This window comes from Cardiocondyla obscurior, linkage group LG24 (assembly GCF_019399895.1).
Source record: "Cardiocondyla obscurior isolate alpha-2009 linkage group LG24, Cobs3.1, whole genome shotgun sequence".
Classification (NCBI taxonomy): domain Eukaryota; kingdom Metazoa; phylum Arthropoda; class Insecta; order Hymenoptera; family Formicidae; genus Cardiocondyla; species Cardiocondyla obscurior.
The window spans coordinates 2,331,364-2,353,314 of NC_091887.1; the positions used below are offsets into that span (position 1 = coordinate 2,331,364).

The following is a 21,951-nucleotide window of genomic DNA, read 5'->3' on the forward strand; positions in this document are numbered from 1 at the left end:
TGAATTTTTATTAATATTAATAGAAACTTTTAATTTAATATTTTATTGTTGTAAATTATTATTATATTTTTTTTTTTTTACTTTAAAATGGTCTTCTGGCTTTTTATATTTTTACACACGTATGCGATATATTTATACAGGAATCGATGTAAGTGATCTTGCGGCAGGAATTTGAGAAATAGTTAAAAGATATGTACGTAGGGTATTTTTCAATTGTTTGTTCTCGAAAGTTAGTTTATCGCATTCTTTTTTCATAGATATGTTGTCAGATTTGATGTAGTTAAATTGCTCCCAAAACTTATCCAATTTGTCAAATGGTTCTGACATCTAAAAAAAATGGTATTATAAAAAATGGCTTTATGCAATGTTTCGTAATTTTATACATGTACTTACGCAACTCGTAAAAGCTATTCTGGAACCTGTATCACGTAAAGTGTACTTTTGAATGTTCAGCGAAAACGGTTCTAAATTTGAACATATTTTTAACAACGACAATAACGCCGAACCTTTTTCTGAAATCTTTTGCAATTCCTGCAAATAAAACAGCATACTTTTTAACACAATAGGACAGTTAAGTCGAGCGGAAGTATAATAATTTAATATTTTATTTTTACTTTTAGAATACTAGTGCTCATAATGGTCAGTTTCTTCAGTTGAGTAGTGTCGAGCATTTGATTAACGGAAAATATTTGTCTTAAACTTTCAGCTTTCTTTCTCATCTGCACGATCTGATTGTTCAATTCTATAATATTCTGCTTCCTTTTCTGCGATAATGTTTGCGTGTTCTGTTTCAAGTTCTTAATCATGCTTTGTAATTGCGTTTGCAGCTTTGGATATTGCGCCACGTCCGCAAAATGAGCGTCATCCTGTTCCTTCAAGTATTCGTACTGCTTTCTTTTATCTCCGGTACTTTTTTCATATTCAGATATTGTTTCATTAAGTTGCCTCCACAATTCTTCTACCTCGTTAGAAACGTAATGCATTAAGTGTGACAAGGAATCTTCTTTCTGAAATATTTATCACAAAAAGAAATTTACATTTATCATATACGGTACACATAAAAATGGGAAAAATATTCGTACCAAGTACACGACGCTATATATATTAATAGCATTCTGGATTTTCGTTTGCGTCAGCACATCTTCTATTTTCTTATCCTGACCAAAAATTATGCTCCGTAATTGATGGCAGTAGTCTTCTAAATTCATTCGTACTCTGTTTAATTCGTTCATTTCATTCGAGACGGTATGCTTACGTTCACGTGCAAAAGTTTCGTGCAGGTGAAGGCATTTCTGTTTGTATTTTCCTACGTTACATAATTAATAATTAATAATTGTACTATGGTATAAATTTATAAATGTATCGGCTACCAATTATTAGATCCATCATTTGAATGTGGGCCTCTTGCAATCTTCTATGATCCACATCAGCTGCCTCTAGCTCGCTATGTAAACGCTGTATCATGATATTTTTCGTTTTCATCAGGTGTTCGAAATTATTCCAAAGATATTGCACATCTTCGTAAAGTTCTTTACATTTTATTCGTCGTAGAATGTATCGCCATTGTTCATTGATCTTGGCAGTGTTTAATCTTGAAAAGGCTTCCTCGCGTTTTAGCTTGTTCTACATTTCAAAACCAATTTTTTTTTATTATAAAAATGTTAAAAAATATATTTATCTTTTTTTTTTTCTGAACATACCTTGGTGAAAGCTGCAATTAATTGCTGCTTACGTCGCTTTGCCTCTAGCTCTAATTCAGCTCGGTGTTGCAGATAACGGGCACGTTCCTCGTCGCTCATACGAGCTAACTTGTTTCCCTTTCCCTTCTTTTTCTTCGGCATTTTTCAACGAATAAAAGATTTTATGCTGCTACAATTTAATATTTAAATAGTTTATTTTCAACAAGACACTTACTATTAAGAGTATAAGGACAGTAACGATAAAACTGTTAAAGCCTGCCACATGGAATATATGTTTGATCAATAACAGAGTTCAACTCAGCATGATATACATATAGGAATAAATTACATACATAGATATATATATATATATAAAATATTATTAAAAAATTGCACTAATTTTCGTCGAACTATTCGAATAAAATATAAAATTTTTATTTTTTGTTTAAAAATCTTTACCAATTTTATAAAAAATATTCTTTTACAAGATATATTTTAAAATTCTACATATATACTTCGATATAATTAATTACATTATCGTTCACAAAATAAAGATCATAATATCTTTGCAATCATGAAAAATGGAAATATGTGTATAAAATTCGTATATACAATATTAAATACTTTTTAGTTAAAATTGCAAATAAAACAAGGCATCAAGAATAAGGAACTATCGAATTCAAAGCTCGTAGGGAAATTTGTTCGCATTTATCACGAAAATATAATATTTGTAGTTGTCCCGCAACACATGATAGATATAAATTCTATAAATGCTTTGTGCTACTCTTTTTTTTCTTTTTTTCTTTTTTTTTTTTTTTGGTGGAAGACTTAAATGCAATTCTGGCAATAAACCATTCAATTATTGACGCACTGTGCATATTATATATTCTTCTGCAGTGACATAGGTCTACTGTCAATTTTCTCGATAGATAATGGCCGCTCTTTCGTTGTGGGTATAAAACTTTGGGTACGTCGGATTCTTTCACCTCCTCTTAAAGGACGCGTCACGATTTGTGCTTCTAGTAAAAGTTGAGCCTCTTCAGCATGTTTCACTTTTTCACGCGCAGCACGCAACTCGGCGTCCAGTTGCTCCCTCTCCGTCTCTAATTGTTGAAGTCGTAGTTCCGCGTCTACAAATTAACATTAACGATATTAATGTGATTTATAATTTTTTTTTTTTTTTTTAACACTTTTTTCGATGTTACATACCTTGCAACTGCTGTTCATTTTTTTTCTGCATTCGTTCAAATTCCATTCTCTTCATTTTTTCCATCTCGAGCAATTCCTGTTGTTCTTGCTGTAATCTTTCCAACTGTTCTCTCTTTTCCCATTCTTCGCGTAATACTCTTGCTTGTAAATTTCGTACTGTAATTCGTACATTCATGCATAACGCATATGTAATTATATTTTTTTTTAAATTAGAAAAATTAAAAACACAAGCTTACCTATTTCTTCGTCGCGTAGAGCCTGTTTTTCTTCTTGAAGCAATAATTCTAGCTTTTGTTTAACATCTTCTAGTTGTTGAACTTTAGCACCTTCTTCCTTTGACAGAGTTTCCAATTTCCGTGCTTGTATCTCCGCTGCAATTCTTGCCTGTCTCTCGTACTGCAGTTCCAGTTTAGTTTCTTCTTTTTCCTGTTTAGTAGCCTAGTAGCGATACGTTAAATAAATACAAAAAAAGTGTTACCTTTATTGTTTTAATTAAAACGTTAATTTTTATATTTTTTTTATTTTTACTTACTTGTCGCAAAGATCTTCTTTGATTAGCCAAACTTCTTTGATAACCGATCTTCTCGCCCGAATGCTGAATGGCTGTTTGCAATGCCGCGAGCCATTGCAGTTTACCTTTGTGATCTTCGGCAACTAGCTCTATGCATCTATGTTCAGGTGTGCTAAGCACGAACCTTTTATCGGGCTTTCCACTGTTCGTCGGAGTATCGGCCCAGCAATTAGCGTTCAGTAGTATTAATCCGGACGGCTCTTTCTGCTGAGGCTCTTTGTAATACGTTAATTCGCCGGGACGCAGAACGAACCAAAAGTATCGTAATGTAGGCAGCAGAAAGCCTTTCTTCATCAAGTAGCCCTGTAATGATATAATTAAATATACAAACTCTGATACGTAAATATATAAAAAATTTAAGCTAGATCGTAATACTGTAGATAAAGTTAGATGCTCTAAATTATATTTTCTGCAAATTATTGGCAAGGTTAAGCAAAACTTTCAGTTCACCTTTTTCACTACATTTTCTACATAGATTTGGTAAAGATCGTCAATCGCTTCAGTCAATGCTATAGTGTCCAAAGTATTACCGCCGCTGTACTTGGATTCCAAAACCGCCAGAAACGTAGAAAACCTTGTTGTAAAATTTTTTCTTAAGTAATTAATTGTATTTTTTTTTATATATTTACGATCATTGTAACAAGCTAGAAACGACAAGCTACCTAAATGTTCCGATAGCCGTTGACAGAGCGGAAAAATCTGCCGCATCCCACTGCAGGCCTAAAGATATTACTAGATAGGAAGCAATTCGCGCCACTTCGTCGCCATGCATTATTACCTGCGTCACGAAAAATAACGTGTTATTTTCAATATAATATTATAAGACGTTTGTTTAAATAATTTATTAAAAGCGATTGCTAACCAGATAAGAGTCCGTTGCGTCCGATTCTGTTTCAGCTAATAGACAATAAATTCTAAACAATTGGTAAACGCTGTTATCGTTAAAAACTGGGTGGGATCTTTCCAGATACATCTTTTTACAAACCAGCCAGCAAATCTCGTCAATCCCTTCTTCCAGTGTTTTTAACGTTTGTACGGAAGTAGCATCAGTTATAGAAGAAAATACCTAAAATGACAAACTCTGTTACAGAATATTTGCTAAAATTTATAAATAATGAAATTTTACTATCTGCTTAGAAAACATCTTGCCATAAAATTTTTTTTTTTTTTAATACTTAAGAGAACTATCATTAATGTCAATGGTATTTTGTTTAAATAATTCATATCATATGATTCTTCTGCAAAAATAATATCTTACTTCTTTCTGCAAATAATAGATGTATTGATCAAATGTTAAATTCTGCGTACTCCGGTAATGCTCTAAGCCTTTCTCTACTCCATATAAATCCATCATTGTACCAATGTTGGCTGTTAGCACCTACCAAAATAGAAAAAAAAATATATTAATAACGTTACCAAGTAAAAATATGGAATAGGGAGATATGGCGGGCACGTGATTATTGTTCTAAGCTTTCCGAATAAATCTTCAGCTTGTTTCCACAAGTTTATCACGGTAGCTTACCTTTAATTTGGATTTGGCAACAGTATTGGTACCATCAGCCTGTAGGGCATGAAACGCATGCCAGATACTATTAGTAAGGTTCTTCAGCAGATGAGACATTTTAGGCCACAACCGTCTAACTTGACGATTGGATGTTAGCTGGCAATCAACAGGTGTCGGCCTCCGCTTCTCGTCTCCCGTCCACCACGCCTTGAGGTGGAACCTCGCCTCGCTGATCTCACAATTAGTTGCCTCGCTATCCCTATCTTTCGTCCGCGCTTATCGCGCCCGTCAGTCGCGCCCAGCTAGTATTCGCAGGCGCATAATATTTATCTTTCGTGTCTAAATGGCCGCACGAATGGTCTTTTCTTTTCGCCGTCTTGCCTTGGTTCTTCGCTCACTGTCACTTTCTCGTCTCGCAGGCTCTATCTTTCGTTGTCACTCGCAGCACTCGCGTTTTTTATTAGCGCGATGTCTCGTAGCGATCGTGCTTTCAACTTTCCGAACGTACGACTCCGATAATAAGGTCTTTAAACGCTGCTACGCGGAGATCGCCTTATCAAGGATGTCAGAGATGACGCATGACGCGCAACACGCACTCGACGTACGTGCATGTATACGTGTGTCGTGTGTGCCAGTTGATTCATAGTATTCGGTTGATTTGTCGATGGCGGTCTCGACACATCAGTACCTCAGATGTTTTAATTTTATTTTTATTATTATTAATTTTTTTTTAATTGTATTGAAAGGATAAAAAGGAAAGATACGAGTCTATTTCTCTCTGGAGGATTACAACAGTATCTCAAATTTCTGTCGACGACAGTGGCGTCACGTTTTAGACTTTCTTCGAACTAAAAAAATATTTAAATTCGCCGCGCAACACTCGGCCGTCTGACCGTCGACGAAAAAATTAAAATAATTGATATAATTGTATATAGGATATAGATTAACAAATCCAAAAAGTCTAACGTGAAAAATTATTATATATAAAACCCCATACAAATAATAGTTTGTAATTATTTTTACCAAGTTTTAATTTTTATCATTTTTTAAAGTGATTTTTTTTCAGTTTTTTTTGCAATGTTCGTTGTAAAACCATTTCATATAATTAGCCAATATTTCTGCTTCTTCTTCGGTAACCGCATTGTACAAGGATGCACGTATTCCACCAACTGATCTGTAAAGACAAACAGTTGCCCCAAATATTAATCTGTTACACTATATATAAATATATCGTCGGAATAAAAAAAGAATCAAAAAGATTTACGGTACAAGACAGTAAATAAAATTATTAATCTAATATAATACAAGAAAATATTTATAGTTTTTAAATTATTAAAGCCTTGATTAAATTAGTAAAAATATAATTTAAAAGTTGAAACATTCATTGGCTATTATAATAAATTATTGCGATATACAATTCCGATTATTTCAGCAAGTTGTTCACAACTGACCTATGACCCTTTAGCTGCAGCATACCCCGAGATGCTGCACCAGATAGAAACTCTTTTTCAAGTTCTTCGTCCCCGTTTTTTATTCTGAATGGAATATTCATTTTACTGCGCGAGCTTCGTTCGATGGGGCACACATAAAATCCTCCTGATTTATCGATTACATCGTATATCTTGTTGCTTTTTTTTCTCGCAAAGTTTTGCATACCTTCGACTCCACCTTTTCGTTTGATCCATTCAAATACTAAACCCACCATGTATATTCTAAAAAATAACAAAGTAATAAATATTATTAGCTGTAGTGACAATTTTTATTGCGTAAAAATAAAAATAGAAAATATATTTTAATCAATACACTTACTGAAATACGGGCGGAGTATTATGCAGAGAGTTATCGTTCGCCATTACAGTAAAATTTAATACTGTAGGACATATGTCCATAGCACGACCAAGTACGTCATTTCGTACTATAACTAAAGTTACGCCAGCAGGCCCTATATTTTTTTGCGCACCCGCGAAAATTACTGCAAACTAAAAAGAAAAAAAAAACATAAGCGATATAGTCGTGTGTGATATTTCAGACAACACTTTATCCAATATAATTAATTTCAAAACGCCTCAAGGTACTTAATCTTAGTTTTGGGTACGTACTTTAGATATGTCAAGGGGTTTCGTAAGTATATTAGACGACATATCGGCAACAAGTGGTACACCGTTTGTTTCCGGTACGTAATCAAACTCGATTCCTAAAAACAAACATTTTAATATTAATGAGAATAACGTATCAGGGAAAGAAAAAAAAGAATTCTCTTTTTTTTTACCGTGAACAGTTTCATTGGCACAATAATAAACGTACGATGCGTTGATATCTAAATTCCAAATCGAAGAGTCGGGAACTTCTGTGTATTTTGAAACTTTAGGTAGCACCATGTTCACTTTTCCATACTTGGCTGCCTCTTTTGCTGCTTTTGCAGACCATGAGCCTAAACAACAAATTAATATATATTTAAATTATTAAGTTCTTTAACGCTACAATATTTCTTTGTTATTTTATGAAATATCTTCAAGTTATGCCTTACCGGTTACTAAATAATCCGCAGTGCCGGTATTCATAATATTCAGAGGAACTGCCGCGAAAAGTCCTGTACCGCCTCCTTGCATGAATAACACACGGTAGTTATCAGGAATATTGCTTTAAGAAAAAAAAAACATTTACAAGTAAAACCTGACGAATGTATAATTTTATATAATTTTGTTAAATAAACGACTTGACTTTAGTCTTGGCTCTCACAGTATGTCTCGCAAAGTGGCTTGGGCATCATCGATAACTTTCTTGAAGTCGTTTGATCTATGACTTAGTTCAAGAATGCTGATCTGCGTGTCACCATAAGAGAGTAATTCCTTTTGTACATGTTTCAGAACCTGTGAATGACGAAGCATTTTTAATTAATTGATACTGATCTGTTAGTTCAACGAACGCAATTGACCCAAGGCATTCTTTCTATTATTTACGTTATCGATAACAGATTTCAAAATATGATAAGATTTTTTCAACAGCGTTAAAGAACGTAACTATTAAACAGTATTTATTAATGCATTTGTTGGGTTAGAGTATCGACATTATTTATTAATGGCATAAAAAAAAACACCCATTCTTTTTATCGTATATATTTTATTCCCATGAATCTGAAATTGTTAAAGCAATAAAAATGTTTAAAAAGAAATTTACTAACAAAATACAATATAAAATTGCCTGCAGAAAACCGAGCAAAGTTATTTTGTAATCATTCAAATAACACGTTTCGGTTTAATGATGACGAAATAACATATTTTTTCTGAGCACTACTAGTAATCTATCGTTGAAATACCGACGGAAGAGGGGGAAGGAAGAGTTAAACACTGGTTGCACAACGAAAAAAACTCAATAGGAACATAACTAATGTCGATATGTTACTCATCGATTAATTATTTATTAATAAATTTCTAGTTTTATTTATCGGAGCAGTTTATTTCCGAGAACATATGCTATAAAAGATATCACTGTTTTTTTGCAATTAACAAAAGCTGTTATATAAACTTTAATTTACACGAAGACGCATTCATTATAATAATCAAGAAGCTCCTAAATTATTAAAAAAATTATTAACAAAATTATTAACAAAACTATTAACAAAAAAATTACTTTATATAATAAAATTAGGTATTTATTTTTGAAAACTATTCTCCCTCCTCTTTAGTCGATATTTATTGGAATATTAAGAATTGTATTGAAATACTTCGGTGTATAATTACCTCTTCAGGTAATTTGGCAGGACCTGCGCCAAAATTAATTACTCTTGCTTTATGATCAGCCATCCTTGTACTTATATCGGCACACGGTAGACAGCGTGACAGACACTACGGAGAGCGTGAAGCAGACTGGATCATGTATCTGTATGGATCAAGTAGATAAGAGACAAACAAGTGTTAGCATTTACCAGGCAGCAATTATGTTATCACGTTGACTTGTTCAGTCTGTAGGGGGTCTTTTATCAGATGTCTCAATGTATTTTTAACCAGTTTCACAGAGATAAATTCATCTCTGATACCTAAAACGAAGTATACGCATCTATATTAATTGGTTTATTTGTTTCAATTTTAACAGAACGCCATATAGTTTTTAAACCTGTTTCTGTCCATGAAACCTCCACGGTTGTCAATGTAAAAGTATCACAGTGCATTCTGTATGCAATTGGTTATGGATATTTCGTCTTTCGATTTCTCTCGCAGATTATAATAAAACAAAAGATATCCAAAGTTCTTTAAAACTAAAAAAAAAAAAAAAAACCATGATACATTAAATTTCACAAATGAGTAAAAATTAATATTGCACGCAAAGGATATTAACGTCCCATAATTTATATAGAATACTTATCGTTTTCGTAACGTAATACGTCAAACGTATTTTACATTATTATTTTCGTGCATAGATGTAACAAATTATATAAATATACATATAAAAAAATGGTATAGTTCGTGATGTGGACGTCGTAATGGAGGCTTCACCAATGAGATAGCTTGATGTAGTTAGGTGCCAAAAAATCGAGCTCTCTTATTGGACGCCGGGCGTCGTGCGCGTGAATCCGGCATAATGAAAATCAGCCGGCAGGTGGTGAAGTTGCCGGTTAAAATACGCATGATCAGAACGTGAAGTAAGCGAACAGAGGAATCGCGGGGGACGAGGAGTGATGACCTTCCGCGTCCTTAAAACGCCAGTCGACGATTGACAGAAGCCGACATTGGATTGTTACCCCTCCCGTAATTGGACAGGCTTAATTTCGTCGATTCCATCGTTTAATCTGCATTCACGTATCCGTGCGTTCGCCGAGCAAACCAGAGACCGAGGTAAATTGTCAGACTTAATAACCTCCGTAAACTACGTTACTTTTCCTCTCGTGCGATTCTCCGGTCGTTCGATCCGAGTTTTAGGAGTCGAGAATTATCTACTGACGACGTACGTCAATCTTTCAGGAAAGCAATTAATAATGTTTTAAGTCATAATGAAACCTTACGTTCTGTCTTTCAATTTTATGCCTTATCGTTCGATGCCATTTTTTTATATTTTCGTTAACCTTGAACTTTAAGATGTAATAGTAATCTTGTGAGCATTGTAGAACGTAGGTTAATAAATAGTTGAAGAATTCTGATAAATTTTTTGTGATATAGGAAATTAAAATAAAATTGTGACTCAGGTATATTTTGCAGGTTGAAATAATTTTTTTCGCTTCTATTCTTTTATTACAATAATAGGGACGAGTGTGGTAGAGAGAGATATTGATTTTTCGTTTTTAAAGATACACGTTTGTTAAATTTTGTGCTGTGCAAATTAGTAAAGTTAATGTTTTAATTGTAATTAGAATGTTATTTTAAATTTTATTATATAATCATTTTGATCTAAAAATTTAATCAGCAAGTTAACATCTGGACTTTAAATAAGTGTAGTATGTCAATTTAGGTAGATTTATATTGTGAGATTAATATTTCTAATATTTTGCATTATAAATAGATAATTTTATGTTATTAACTGTTCTCACAGTCTTGACATATTGCTTGGAAGAAACAGTATGTCATCAGTTATATATTCAGGAATATTGTGGAAGGTTGAATTTATTGAATATTTGTTAAAATTTTGCATAAGACTTTTTTTATTAAATAATAGACTTTAATTTACACAATACATATATATATATGTATACATGCACACATACTTTATTGATACAAAAATATATATCTGTGATGCAACTATCATCATGACGTGATTACCAGCATATATAGTCAACATATTTTTTTTTTCCACAGACTAAAATTATGTAGATTAAATGGTGTTATTATATCAGCTGATAATTTACAGAGTCATGTGCTCACGCATGCTCTGCATGAAAACCAAGCGCGTTATCAGACATAACCGGGAAAGTGCAAACATATCATTGATACCATGAAGCTGAAAAAAAAAGTGTTTGAGCCCTCATGCACATTTTTACACAATTCAAATATTCTTATACATATAATAGTACATATGCACAAAGAAATTAATTAATTCATCAAGAAGACATGCATAAAAAAATGTAACTAATCAATTTTCTTATGCATATACATAAACCTAGCCAACACTTTTTCCTTCAGCTCCACGGTTAATACTTATATCTGCACCATTTAATATTTCAATTTTAATAATGTAGAACATTAAATTATTATTAAAGTTTCTTTTATTTTATTATTATGAGAAAGCATATCTATTAACGAACTTGATTGAATATCTCATAATCCATATATAAATATATTTTAAATACATCTTGCTAAAGATCCATGTTGAACATGGTACAAAATCATTCCACGTAGTTTCGATTAGTCTTTTCTATGGTGGCCCAGAATATTATTTCGGCAAGCACCAAAGACGCCGCAATAGATGTTCCTTTAGTAGCGGGTCCTATTTTTGGATCATCAGGTTCACGTGAACTTGTTGTACACGTTTCCCGGTCGTTGTGACCATTGTACGCTAAATGAGCAGCTACGATTTATTGTTTCGCGTCCGTCCGCTGTATCGATGCCTTCGAGTGTCGCCGAAGACGACTAAGGTGACGGTGACGACACGCACCTCATTATGTTTTGTCGGCGATATCAATTTACCCCGCTCGTACGTTACTCTGGCGCCTCCGAGTATTCGTGCAAGTCGTCGCAGCGGTGTCGCCGCAAACGCACCGTTATTAATATTAATCTTCCGTTTTTTCTTTACGCAGCCTGCCAAAATGGTTTGGATCACCGCCGACGATCAGGTACCATCGGTTGTGCCGATTTTCATCGATCTCTTCTTTTTTTTTTTGTTTTTTATTTTCCCCCTTTTGTTACGTTTGATTAATTTTGCTCGTATTATTACGTTATAATTTCGGTGAATCTGAACATCTGCTTAAAAGCCAAACTGTAATAAAATATTTTTGACATTTAATTAACATTGTAATATCGGAAACAAATTTTTTCTGTAATTTACAGAACTCGAGCTTGATTTCTTTCACCGAATTTATAATAGTTTTTATGTGCATTTTCTTTTTAATGCTTGAATTGTTATTTTTCTATTTGCGCATGTACTTGTGTTTAAACGAAAGAGTTAGTGTTTGCTTTGTATTAAAAAAAAAAAAAGAAATTCTTTATTTAAAATATGTATATTGTATATATGTTTGTACATATTTATGGAATTAAAGTTTCATTGATAATTTATAAATTGCAATACTATCATAGAGGCTACTTAACTCTACAACTGTTGCATACTGGTAGAAACAGCTCGAGAAATAATTTAGTAAACTAAACGGCGTAGAAGTGTGTCACCTGCTAAGCATTTACTCGAGATGTGAAAATTAAGTTACAAATGCATACGTGCGTATACAGAACCAGTGAAACTTTTCCATCTTATTATGTTCTATTATTTAATTGTGCGAAACAGATACTCGTTAATATATTTTTAAGACAAAAATGTTATTAGCACTGTATTAATTGTCTTTGTTACATTAATTTATTCATTAACACTGATCGAAAATTAATATAAGTCTTAAAAAAAATAATATAGATTTTTAAATTATATTTTTTCGTTGAAAATAAGTTTTTTTTTTTTCTTTTTTTCATGCACGTTAAATTTAGTAACAAATTCGAATTGAATTTATTAATTCACACACAGTTAAGCCATACGATAATCTTTTTTTACATTTAATCTTAACAATTGATAATCTTCCGGCTTTATCTTTAGTCTGAAATTTTTCTAACGTTATTAAAACTTTTCAGATGGCTGGCAAGACGAATACCCAGGCGTTGTACGCCCAAAGTCAATTGGATCACATGTGTGCTCTGGATATCGATAGTCGAGTATCCTTTGTTCGTTTATCCGGTATCATTTGTACAATCGGACCAGCGTCCAGGTCTGTGGAGACCTTGGAAAAAATGATAGAAACAGGGATGAACATTGCCCGGTTGAACTTTTCGCACGGGTCCCATGAATATCATGCCGAGACCATTGCCAACGTTCGCCAGGCGCAAAAGAATCTGACCGCCCGCGCCGGCATCAACATTCCTGTCGCTGTAGCTTTGGATACAAAAGGTCCTGAAATCCGTACTGGTCTCCTGGAAGGCGTGAGTGTTCAATATAATTAAAATATTAAAATTTGATTTATCACAGCGATATTAAAATAATTTTTAACATTTTATTTATAGGGTGGCTCGGCCGAAGTTGAACTAGTCAAAGGCCAAACTTTCAAACTGTCCACTGATAAGTCTTACTTGGAGAAAGGAAACGATCAGGTCGTTTACGTTGATTATGAAAATATCTCGAAGGTGTTGAAGACGGGAAATCGTGTGTTCGTAGACGATGGCTTAATCTCTCTCATCGTTACAGCTATTAGTAAGTATTATATGTAGGCATTATTTTATTTTATTTTATTTTATATTATATTATTTTATTTTATATTTTATTTTATATTATTTTATTTTATTTTATATTATTTTATATTATATTATTTTATTTTATATTTTATTTTATATTATTTTATTTTATTTTATGTTATTTAACTCGTCTTATCTTTTAGGCCCGAATTCAATTACGACAACCGTTGAAAATGGTGGTACGTTGGGCTCCCGTAAGGGTGTGAATTTACCAGGAGTACCGGTGGATCTCCCGGCAGTGTCAGAAAAAGACAAGTCCGATCTACAGTTTGGCGTTGAACAAGAAGTCGACATGATATTTGCCTCTTTCATCAGAAATGCCGCCGCGTTAACTGAGATTCGTGATATCCTTGGTGAAAAGGGTAAAAATATCAAAATTATATCGAAGATTGAAAACCAACAAGGTATGACGAATCTCGACGAAATCATCGATGCATCCGATGGCATCATGGTAGCGCGCGGTGACTTGGGAATAGAAATACCACCGCAAAAAGTATTTCTAGCACAAAAGTCCATGATTAGCAGATGCAACAAAGTTGGCAAGCCAGTAATCTGCGCTACTCAAATGTTGGAGTCTATGGTGAAAAAACCACGTGCCACAAGAGCCGAAACTTCCGACGTTGCTAATGCCATTCTCGATGGTGCTGACTGCGTTATGTTGTCAGGTGATTAATTTTGATATTGATATTAGAAAAAATTCGAGGTGGAACGAGTTAACATTTTTTTCAAATAAAATAGAATAAAATAAAACAATTAAATGTAAGTAATATTTTATTATAATTTTAGGTGAGACGGCAAAAGGGGACTATCCTTTAGAATGTGTTCGTACAATGGCCAACATTTGTAAAGAAGCTGAAGCTGCGATTTGGCAAACTCAAATCTTCCATGATCTGACGAGCAAAGCTTTGCCGCCTATCGATGCTACGCATGCCGTTGCTATTGCTTCTGTAGAAGCATCTGTTAAATGTTTGGCTAGTGCTATTATTGTTATTACAACATCCGGTCGATCTGCGCATTTAATTGCGAAATATAGACCTCGCTGTCCCATTATTGCGGTTACCAGATTCCATCAAGTCGCTCGACAAGCGCATTTGTATCGTGGAATATTACCGTTGTACTATGGAGGTATGATATTACTAAGTCGTTATTTAATATTTTAAACGCACAATACACGTTAATTTATCTCACTCAAAATATTATATTCTCTTTTTATTATATAGACGCCGCACCATTAGCTGATTGGATAAAGGATGTGGACGTGCGTGTACAATATGGATTAAATTTTGGCAAGAGTCGTGGTTTCATTAAAACCGGTGATTCCGTTATAGTTGTAACAGGATGGCGGCAAGGCTCAGGTTTCACGAATACCCTTCGCATTGTGTACGTAGAACATAAATTTATTAAAGAAGATTTTGCATGCACGAATTATAGTGACAGCGATCCCTATAACGATTTTTTTTAATTCTATTTAATATTGTTTTATACTCTGACTTATGTTTCTTTTGATTTACTATAACGAAAATTGTACAAAACATTTATTAAGTATTAGAATTTTAGGATAATGAAAAGACTTTAGGTACATTAAGATAACTTATTTTTATATAATAAATATATTAATTAAAGCATGTAATATTAATTTTTTATTTAATTGCATGACAATTTTATATGAGAAAATTACGGCTTTAATATTGTTTGTGTTTCAGCACGTTATCTTTTTAAAATCTAATTTATGAAATCAATTCAAGTATAGTTATTTGCTTATTGTATTGTCAATGTTATAATCACGTTTTAACAATGGAGCATTTAATTATTTGTGTTAATTGACGTTTTCTATTTTGCAGGTCTGTTGATTAAACTGATTTCACGGGAAATAAGACGCATAGTCTTTGCGGAAATAGATGTAATGCATGAAATTACAGAGTAACACTTGAACATGTATGTAACTGTATATGGTTCTTTTATGAATTCTATTAAATCGTATGATATCAATATTGACAGTGAATCCCAGTATTATTTAATTGTTAAAAAAAAAACAATACATAGAAAAACAATTAAACGTGAGCACACGTGCGTGGACGCTCGTGTCTTCATGTGCAATATGCGCATATAGTTTCAAATAATTAAATAACTTATGTCCATAATAAATAAACGAATTACTTTAGAATTATTAGCACGAAAGAAATTGTTAAAATATTGAAGCCCCATAATTCTGTATAGAAATTAAATAAAAGAAAAAAAAAATATATCTTTATTTCGCACTGTGTGTTTAATGTATACCGAATTGCATAATTTATAATAGAATTATTATTCTACTCTGTCTTATTTACAGAGTTAATTGTTCATTTACACGGACATCAGGCACAGAGTAAATACCTTACGCCTATGGAGTCGCAAAAACTCACAAGGAAACGACGTTGTAACGGCTTCCCGTGCAAAAGTATGGGTGAACGTTACAGACATGCACACACACACATACTTCATACCTTTATTGGAAAACATCTGCCTTATGATCCTGTGATCAAACCATATATAACCAGCACAAAAACGTCTGAATGTTAACCATACTCTTTCCCTTGGATAACTAACAAATTTTATTCCTCGATATAATCTTAATTTGCTTTTAACAATAAATTATCTACTCATGTTATTACATATTATCCAATTAGAAGATTGTAACTATGTTTAATTAATTAAGGACATTGCATGTGACATGAGTTTGAAAGGGGACAAGACTTATCTTTGGGGCGAGATTATAAAATTTTTTTCTACTTCGAAAAAGCAGGCAAACTGCTCGTAATATACAAACATTCATTCTGGAAGATTAATTATCAAAATTAATTACTTGATTTAACAGAAAAAAAATTGTATCAGCTCTTCTGCATCAAAGTTTCCACGTCCTTTACGTTTGAATGTAATTTTATAATATTTCAGTATTTATTTTAATAGTTAACATTAATTAGACAATCTCTGATGAAGTTGAATTGTCCTAGAATGCAGGCAATAATTATTTCTAAACCGTCGACAGGCACAAAAGGCCATTACCGGCGTGCAGTGCATTCGAGCGAATCTGACGAGGAATCAGATCGTGAAACCCGACACGATCACCGAGTGTTAAGATAACGACAATGTTCAGCTCGAAGAATGATAAGGATAATTATGATATTCCAGGGCGAAAACGTATCGATTCGGCCAGGCTCTCGAGGCAGCTCGATCGTCGTCCTGCCGTCCGTCAGAGCTCGGCCGATCTCACCGTCACCTCCGTGGGCGGGTTCTGCCTAAAAAAAGAAACGCCTCGGTGGCTCAATGAGAAACGAGTCGAGAGCCACGCCGCGAGAAAGATGCGACCCATATATGGTACAATTGCCGGACGAAAGGACGTTTCGTGTCCCTGCCTGGCGACAGCGAAACGAGATCTCGTCCGATTTCGCCGGAACTCTACCTCCGGGCCCGTTTCATTGCGCCCCGAGACGGGGAAAACGCGCCACCGAGTTCGAGGATCGCGATACCCGCATAGGTGAAGGAAAATTATTATATTTATGGGGGAAAAAAAAATTCAAATGAAGCATCGGCGGACTACATCGCGTCGCGCGTAGGAAACGGTTATCGAGCGTGATGAGCGCCGCGGTCCGGGAACTGACCAATCGCCGCGCGCCATGAATCATCGCTGGCCAATCATCGGGCGCTGGAACGGTCGATTTTAGGGAGTATAAATTGCAAGCGGAAGGCGCACGCCCAACAGTCGCTGCTTGCCGATCGTACGACTAACGTCGCATAGTTGTTAGCAAAAGCCCCATTACTTGCTTTCGCCAACTATCGATCGCCCCGTGGCCGATTTAATCTTCGTTTTTCAAGAGGACGATTAACAACCTTCAACACAAAAATGGTGAGTTACGTCGATATCCGCCGTTTCAGCCGCGGCGAGAAAGCTCGGGCCCGCTCCCGACGTGCTGGCGTCATCCATCCGCCATTTTGTAACGGTTAAACGCCGGCCGGCCACGGCATCCGCTAAATTTAGATCGCCTCGCCCTACCCCGCCTTTGTCGGATTCATCGTTCCGATTAATTTCTGCTAATTGCTACGATCCCCGTGCACGCGAGCGATATACGACGTAACGTATATCAAGTGATCGATTATTCCGATGTACGAACATCGCGAGCCCATTGACCCTCCCGAAGCCGTCGCGAAAATCAATATACCGCATTTCAGTCTCCATTGCGGGTTTGCCTTCGCTTGAGAATGTCTAACGTTTCACTGATCGATTACAGCGTGAGTGTATCTCAATCCACGTTGGACAAGCCGGTGTACAGATCGGTAATGCCTGCTGGGAGCTGTACTGCCTGGAGCATGGAATCCAGCCGGACGGCCAGATGCCGTCCGACAAGACTATCGGAGGTGGAGACGACAGTTTCAACACCTTCTTCAGCGAGACTGGTGCCGGCAAGCACGTACCCAGAGCTGTATTTATCGATTTGGAACCTACCGTAGTCGGTACGTACACGTGTGCATTTCACGCCAAATAATTCTTTACGCGATTCTACAACGTAGCTTATGTATTTCGTATGCTTGTGCAGATGAGGTTCGTACGGGAACTTACCGTCAGCTCTTCCATCCGGAACAATTGATCACCGGCAAGGAAGACGCCGCGAATAATTACGCTCGTGGTCACTACACTATCGGCAAGGAGATCGTTGATCTCGTGCTGGACCGCATTCGCAAGCTCGCAGACCAATGTACCGGCCTGCAGGGATTCCTAATTTTCCATTCCTTCGGCGGTGGCACTGGATCAGGATTCACGTCCCTGTTGATGGAACGTTTGTCCGTCGACTACGGCAAGAAATCGAAACTGGAATTCGCCATTTATCCCGCACCACAGGTGTCCACTGCCGTGGTTGAACCGTACAATTCAATCTTGACGACGCACACCACCCTTGAACATTCCGATTGTGCATTTATGGTCGATAACGAGGCTATCTACGACATTTGTCGCCGCAATCTAGATATCGAGAGACCAACCTATACGAATCTAAATCGTCTGATCGGTCAGATTGTGTCGTCCATCACGGCCTCCCTGCGTTTCGATGGCGCTTTGAATGTCGATCTCACAGAATTCCAGACCAACTTGGTACCGTACCCAAGAATTCACTTCCCGTTGGTAACATACGCACCGGTTATCTCTGCTGAGAAAGCTTACCACGAGCAGCTGTCCGTCTCGGAGATTACGAACGCCTGCTTCGAGCCAGCTAATCAGATGGTTAAATGCGACCCGCGCCATGGTAAATACATGGCTTGCTGCATGTTGTATCGTGGCGACGTCGTGCCTAAGGACGTTAACGCAGCAATTGCGACCATCAAGACGAAGCGCACCATTCAGTTTGTCGATTGGTGTCCCACCGGTTTCAAAGTCGGCATCAACTACCAGCCACCGACTGTCGTGCCCGGCGGCGATCTCGCCAAAGTTCAGCGTGCAGTCTGCATGTTGTCGAACACCACTGCCATCGCAGAAGCTTGGGCTCGTTTGGATCACAAATTCGATCTGATGTATGCCAAGCGTGCATTCGTTCATTGGTACGTCGGCGAGGGTATGGAGGAAGGCGAATTCTCCGAGGCGCGTGAGGATCTTGCCGCCCTCGAGAAGGATTACGAGGAGGTTGGAATGGATTCTGCAGAAGGCGAGGGCGAAGAAGGCGCCGAAGAATACTAAAATGCTATCATTACACGACCTTCTCTTTCACAGCTTTGAAATATCTTCATGTGTTTTGAAATAAAGTAATTGAATCCATTTAAAACATGAAAATTAAAATGTAAACGATAAATTCCCTCCTATTATAATTTTCTAAGTTATAATTAAGTAAATTATTAAATGGTTTTTTAGAAAAAAAAATTTATATTTAAAAAAATGAGTTCTTTAAAAAAAGAAGTTTATTTTAAGTTTATCTGAATTTAAATATATAAATAATTATTCACAAGACAGGTTTTTTAAGAAAGTAAAAAATAATCGTAGTATTGAAAATATATATTTTGCGATATTTCGTTTTACAGTAATAATTCGTAATTAAATTCACATATAACCATACATTTACATAATTTTTTCAATTTAATAATAATTTAACTATACAAAATTTCTATAATGGTTAAGTATTTCATTGCATTTATTCATGGATTAACTGTTTTTGAAAAAGAAAAAGTAAAACCATTAATACATGATAAACTTAAAAATCAAATTACAATATATCCACACGTAATTTAATCGTCGAATTCCAAACCGAAATCTTCTTCCTCCGAATAATAATCCAAATATTCCGCAGGAAAATCGAAATCATCGTCGTCGTCCAATTCTTCGGGTACTACACCGCGATATAACATATTAAAACATTCGGATTCTGGATTTCGAAAGTGTAAGTAAGGCGCTTCAGGATTCAGCCGCGTGCCACATAACCAACAGAAATATGTGCCACAATGGGAACATGTCATCTTGTTACAACCATCGGATTTCTGAAACAATTCGCAATAAACAAAATATGCATTAATTACTTGACAATAAGCGTAATAAGGTATTTATAAGTTTAATTAATATTTTACCTCGATTGCAGTTTTACAATGTGGACAATTATGACTATTATCGTTGATCCAATTTTCAGACATTATGTTCTCTAATATTGTTTGAAGCTGTTTCTTTCCGTAGTGTTTTTCCATTTCAGCTTTCCTCTCGATGCTAGCCGATTGATATTCTTTCAATAACTTTTGCTTCTCAGCTGTAATAAAATTAAAATATACATAATATAAAAAAAAAAAATATATATATATATATGTATAATCAAAATTGTAATTTATCGTTATAATTCAGGCGCATACCTGAACTAATTTTGCACGGTTCTATTCCATGATAAACCATTTTGCAAAGAACACAGAATGCGTACTGACAAACGGGACACCTTGCCATATTATCGTCAGGATCACAAGTGACTGGATATTGACAATGCCGTCTCGGACAATAAATTATATCCATCATAGTATCTAACGTAGTACTTAACAATAAGGAATCGTACTTCGAGAACAACTCGGGACTTACTAAATCCTTCACCTGCAAAAAAAAAGCCAACGATTACAGAAGCATTATATAATCAGCACTTCACTCGATACAAATGTAAGTAACATAATCAATCATCAGATAGATAATACGTGTGCAAAATAATTACCTGGCCAGGCGTAGCCTCGAATTGGCACTTTTCTTCGGGACAATAAATATTCTGTACATTTCCCTCTTTGATCTTCACCTCGAAGTAATTCCTGATGCAATCTTTACAGAACGTGTGGGCACAATGCAGAAATTGCATACAATGCTCCCCTGCCTTATCAGTGAAACAGATATTACACGTGTAAAAGTTCTTTTTGAATTCGATCTCCTTTCGTTTCTCATTGTAATCGATCAACATGTGAATAGGGTTTCTGCCGATGGGACAATCCAGGATGGCCCTTTTGTCGACGATGCTAGTCTTTTTCGACACACCGCTCTCTCTGACTTCGCCGTTGCACTGCTTGCCAGGCTCGCTTGCCTCTTTGTTCACTTGCGAGCCCTGTAGCTTATCCAGCGCTCTCTTGTAAGATGTGTACATGTAATCCATGTCCAGGCGGTCCTTTATTTTTAGAAAGCTAAGTGTCTCGTCCTGGAGGAACTCCACCCACGTGAACAAGATCTCCTGCTTGCTGCTCTCCCATAAAGAGTCGAGCTTTCTGCATAACTTGGACAATACCGCCGGGTACAGCCACGAGGCGCACAACATAAACGTAGGCGCCGATTTAGATGGATAATCCTCCGGCAATGTGACGTGCAACGTTATGGGAGGTAGGTACGATATCTGTACCTCCTGTGCTAAGTCCGTCTCGTACCTGAGATCCTTGTACGACAAGTAACATTTCGCCGGTAGGGTCACAAATATCTTGAAGGTACATTCAAACCGATTGTTGTTTTCGTGGTACGAGAATTCTTCCTCAGTGTAGATGCTTTCCAACGCAGTAACCTCGTCTTTTTGTTTCTCGTGGTCCATCGACTGAAAAAGAAAGAAAAATAGAAAAAAAAAAGAAAAAGAACAAAAAAACCCACGCGAAAACAAAGATTAAACTATCGCGTTATCATTTCTTCTCGAGTAAAATAGAAAATTTCTCACCAGCTCTGGTGAATTTGTGGTACGTCAAGCGTGCGATATTAGGCTTTATAATTAATCGTGTATTTTGCAAATCTGTCAAAACGGCTGTCAGAAACGGAGCATGATGCGGACGAGCAAGGGTTATGTCCGTCGAGCCTCGAGAGAATTTTAGGCCAGCCGTGGGTAGATTAATTGTGCGCGACTTCAGTCGACTTCAGCGCGCGAGACGTCGATTTTCGAGTAATGGCTGCGATGAAAGTGTCTACTAAGAAAAGAGCGGAAATTCTCGCAAATTCCGCCTCGTCAATCGCACGCAAGGACGAAACCCGCGTGTCCAAGTCCACGACGATGCTGCGCGCGGCGCTCTCGAATCTCGAGAGTCACGTCGTATGACTTCGTCGGTACTCGACTTCGACGGTGCTCGACTTCGCGC

General features: G+C 35.9%; 6 protein-coding genes across 9 annotated transcripts; 2 read left to right on the plus strand and 4 right to left on the minus strand.

Moving 5' to 3' along the window:
- Nucleotides 1–64: 64 nt before the first annotated feature.
- On the minus strand, nt 65–1,868 carry LOC139111576 (dynein regulatory complex subunit 2). The gene is made up of 6 exons (XM_070671965.1): nt 1,701–1,868; nt 1,371–1,623; nt 1,083–1,306; nt 615–1,007; nt 394–531; nt 65–327 (listed from the first exon to the last, which is right to left on the minus strand). The coding sequence occupies exons 1-6, from the start codon at nt 1,839–1,841 to the stop codon at nt 133–135; spliced, it is 1,344 nt and encodes a 447-aa protein (XP_070528066.1). The 5' UTR covers nt 1,842–1,868; the 3' UTR covers nt 65–132.
- Nucleotides 1,869–2,416: 548 nt separating this feature from the next.
- Nucleotides 2,417–5,612, minus strand: LOC139111571 (switch-associated protein 70-like). Its single transcript, XM_070671959.1, has 9 exons — nt 4,982–5,612; nt 4,718–4,837; nt 4,322–4,525; nt 4,122–4,237; nt 3,910–4,033; nt 3,421–3,762; nt 3,125–3,326; nt 2,889–3,044; nt 2,417–2,809 (listed from the first exon to the last, which is right to left on the minus strand). The coding sequence occupies exons 1-9, from the start codon at nt 5,078–5,080 to the stop codon at nt 2,559–2,561; spliced, it is 1,614 nt and encodes a 537-aa protein (XP_070528060.1). The 5' UTR covers nt 5,081–5,612; the 3' UTR covers nt 2,417–2,558.
- Nucleotides 5,613–5,923: 311 nt separating this feature from the next.
- Nucleotides 5,924–9,323, minus strand: LOC139111581 (probable phosphoserine aminotransferase). Of its 2 annotated transcripts, XM_070671972.1 has the most exons (9): nt 8,889–9,323; nt 8,704–8,808; nt 7,703–7,833; nt 7,491–7,603; nt 7,233–7,394; nt 7,063–7,157; nt 6,773–6,942; nt 6,415–6,675; nt 5,924–6,137 (listed from the first exon to the last, which is right to left on the minus strand). In XM_070671972.1, exons 2-9 carry the CDS (start codon nt 8,764–8,766, stop codon nt 6,026–6,028), a joined length of 1,107 nt encoding a protein of 368 aa, XP_070528073.1. In that variant the 5' UTR covers nt 8,767–8,808; nt 8,889–9,323; the 3' UTR covers nt 5,924–6,025. The 2 variants fall into 2 exon arrangements, with proteins under 2 accessions (XP_070528073.1, XP_070528071.1); XM_070671970.1 differs by having other exon boundaries at nt 8,704–9,323.
- Nucleotides 9,324–9,620: 297 nt separating this feature from the next.
- On the plus strand, nt 9,621–16,178 carry LOC139111573 (pyruvate kinase-like). 3 transcript variants are annotated; one of them, XR_011547231.1, is made up of 9 exons: nt 9,621–9,795; nt 11,688–11,723; nt 12,721–13,065; nt 13,147–13,333; nt 13,518–14,039; nt 14,161–14,499; nt 14,595–14,754; nt 15,216–15,309; nt 15,704–16,178. XR_011547231.1 is itself a non-coding variant. In XM_070671960.1 (8 exons), the coding sequence occupies exons 2-8, from the start codon at nt 11,697–11,699 to the stop codon at nt 15,226–15,228; spliced, it is 1,593 nt and encodes a 530-aa protein (XP_070528061.1). In that variant the 5' UTR covers nt 9,621–9,795; nt 11,688–11,696; the 3' UTR covers nt 15,229–15,376. The 3 variants fall into 3 exon arrangements, 2 of the variants coding, with proteins under 2 accessions (XP_070528061.1, XP_070528062.1); XM_070671960.1 differs by lacking the exon at nt 15,704–16,178 and having other exon boundaries at nt 15,216–15,376; XM_070671961.1 differs by lacking the exons at nt 11,688–11,723; nt 15,704–16,178 and having other exon boundaries at nt 15,216–15,376.
- A 907-nt stretch (nt 16,179–17,085) lies between these two features.
- On the plus strand, nt 17,086–19,174 carry LOC139111575 (tubulin alpha-1 chain). The gene is made up of 3 exons (XM_070671964.1): nt 17,086–17,257; nt 17,640–17,862; nt 17,946–19,174. Exons 1-3 carry the CDS (start codon nt 17,255–17,257, stop codon nt 19,073–19,075), a joined length of 1,356 nt encoding a protein of 451 aa, XP_070528065.1. The 5' UTR covers nt 17,086–17,254; the 3' UTR covers nt 19,076–19,174.
- A 198-nt stretch (nt 19,175–19,372) lies between these two features.
- On the minus strand, nt 19,373–21,802 carry LOC139111574 (E3 ubiquitin-protein ligase RNF14). Its single transcript, XM_070671962.1, has 5 exons — nt 21,540–21,802; nt 20,571–21,422; nt 20,227–20,455; nt 19,954–20,126; nt 19,373–19,866 (listed from the first exon to the last, which is right to left on the minus strand). Exons 2-5 carry the CDS (start codon nt 21,417–21,419, stop codon nt 19,618–19,620), a joined length of 1,500 nt encoding a protein of 499 aa, XP_070528063.1. The 5' UTR covers nt 21,420–21,422; nt 21,540–21,802; the 3' UTR covers nt 19,373–19,617.
- Between the last annotated feature and the right edge of the window lie 149 nt (nt 21,803–21,951).

Bases quoted from the DNA above. Each gene is read 5' to 3' on its own strand.
- LOC139111576 (XM_070671965.1), bottom strand. From the start codon at position 1,841: ATGCCGAAGAAAAAGAAGGGAAAGGGAAACAAGTTAGCTCGTATGAGC. The intron at 1,008-1,082 runs GTACGAATATTT...TAAATATTTCAG, and splicing joins TATATAGCGTCGTGTACTTG to AAAGAAGATTCCTTGTCACA. The intron at 328-393 runs GTAAGTACATGT...CATTTTTTTTAG, and splicing joins GAATAGCTTTTACGAGTTGC to ATGTCAGAACCATTTGACAA.
- LOC139111571 (XM_070671959.1), bottom strand. From the start codon at position 5,080: ATGTCTCATCTGCTGAAGAACCTTACTAATAGTATCTGGCATGCGTTT. The intron at 4,034-4,121 runs GTAGCTTGTCGT...TTTTACAACAAG, and splicing joins ACGGCTATCGGAACATTTAG to GTTTTCTACGTTTCTGGCGG. The intron at 2,810-2,888 runs GTATGTAACATC...GTTAATTTGTAG, and splicing joins AAATGAACAGCAGTTGCAAG to ACGCGGAACTACGACTTCAA.
- LOC139111581 (XM_070671972.1), bottom strand. From the start codon at position 8,766: ATGGCTGATCATAAAGCAAGAGTAATTAATTTTGGCGCAGGTCCTGCC. The intron at 6,943-7,062 runs GTACGTACCCAA...TTTTCTTTTTAG, and splicing joins AACCCCTTGACATATCTAAA to TTTGCAGTAATTTTCGCGGG. The intron at 6,138-6,414 runs GTCAGTTGTGAA...TTGTCTTTACAG, and splicing joins CTGCAGCTAAAGGGTCATAG to ATCAGTTGGTGGAATACGTG.
- LOC139111573 (XM_070671960.1), top strand. From the start codon at position 11,697: ATGGTTTGGATCACCGCCGACGATCAG. The intron at 13,066-13,146 runs GTGAGTGTTCAA...TTTTATTTATAG, and splicing joins GTACTGGTCTCCTGGAAGGC to GGTGGCTCGGCCGAAGTTGA. The intron at 14,500-14,594 runs GTATGATATTAC...TTTATTATATAG, and splicing joins ATTACCGTTGTACTATGGAG to ACGCCGCACCATTAGCTGAT.
- LOC139111575 (XM_070671964.1), top strand. The intron at 17,863-17,945 runs GTACGTACACGT...ATGCTTGTGCAG, and splicing joins TTTGGAACCTACCGTAGTCG to ATGAGGTTCGTACGGGAACT.
- LOC139111574 (XM_070671962.1), bottom strand. From the start codon at position 21,419: ATGGACCACGAGAAACAAAAAGACGAGGTTACTGCGTTGGAAAGCATC. The intron at 20,456-20,570 runs GTAATTATTTTG...TTTTTTTTGCAG, and splicing joins TCGAGGCTACGCCTGGCCAG to GTGAAGGATTTAGTAAGTCC. The intron at 19,867-19,953 runs GTAAAATATTAA...GAATTGTTTCAG, and splicing joins ATTGTAAAACTGCAATCGAG to AAATCCGATGGTTGTAACAA.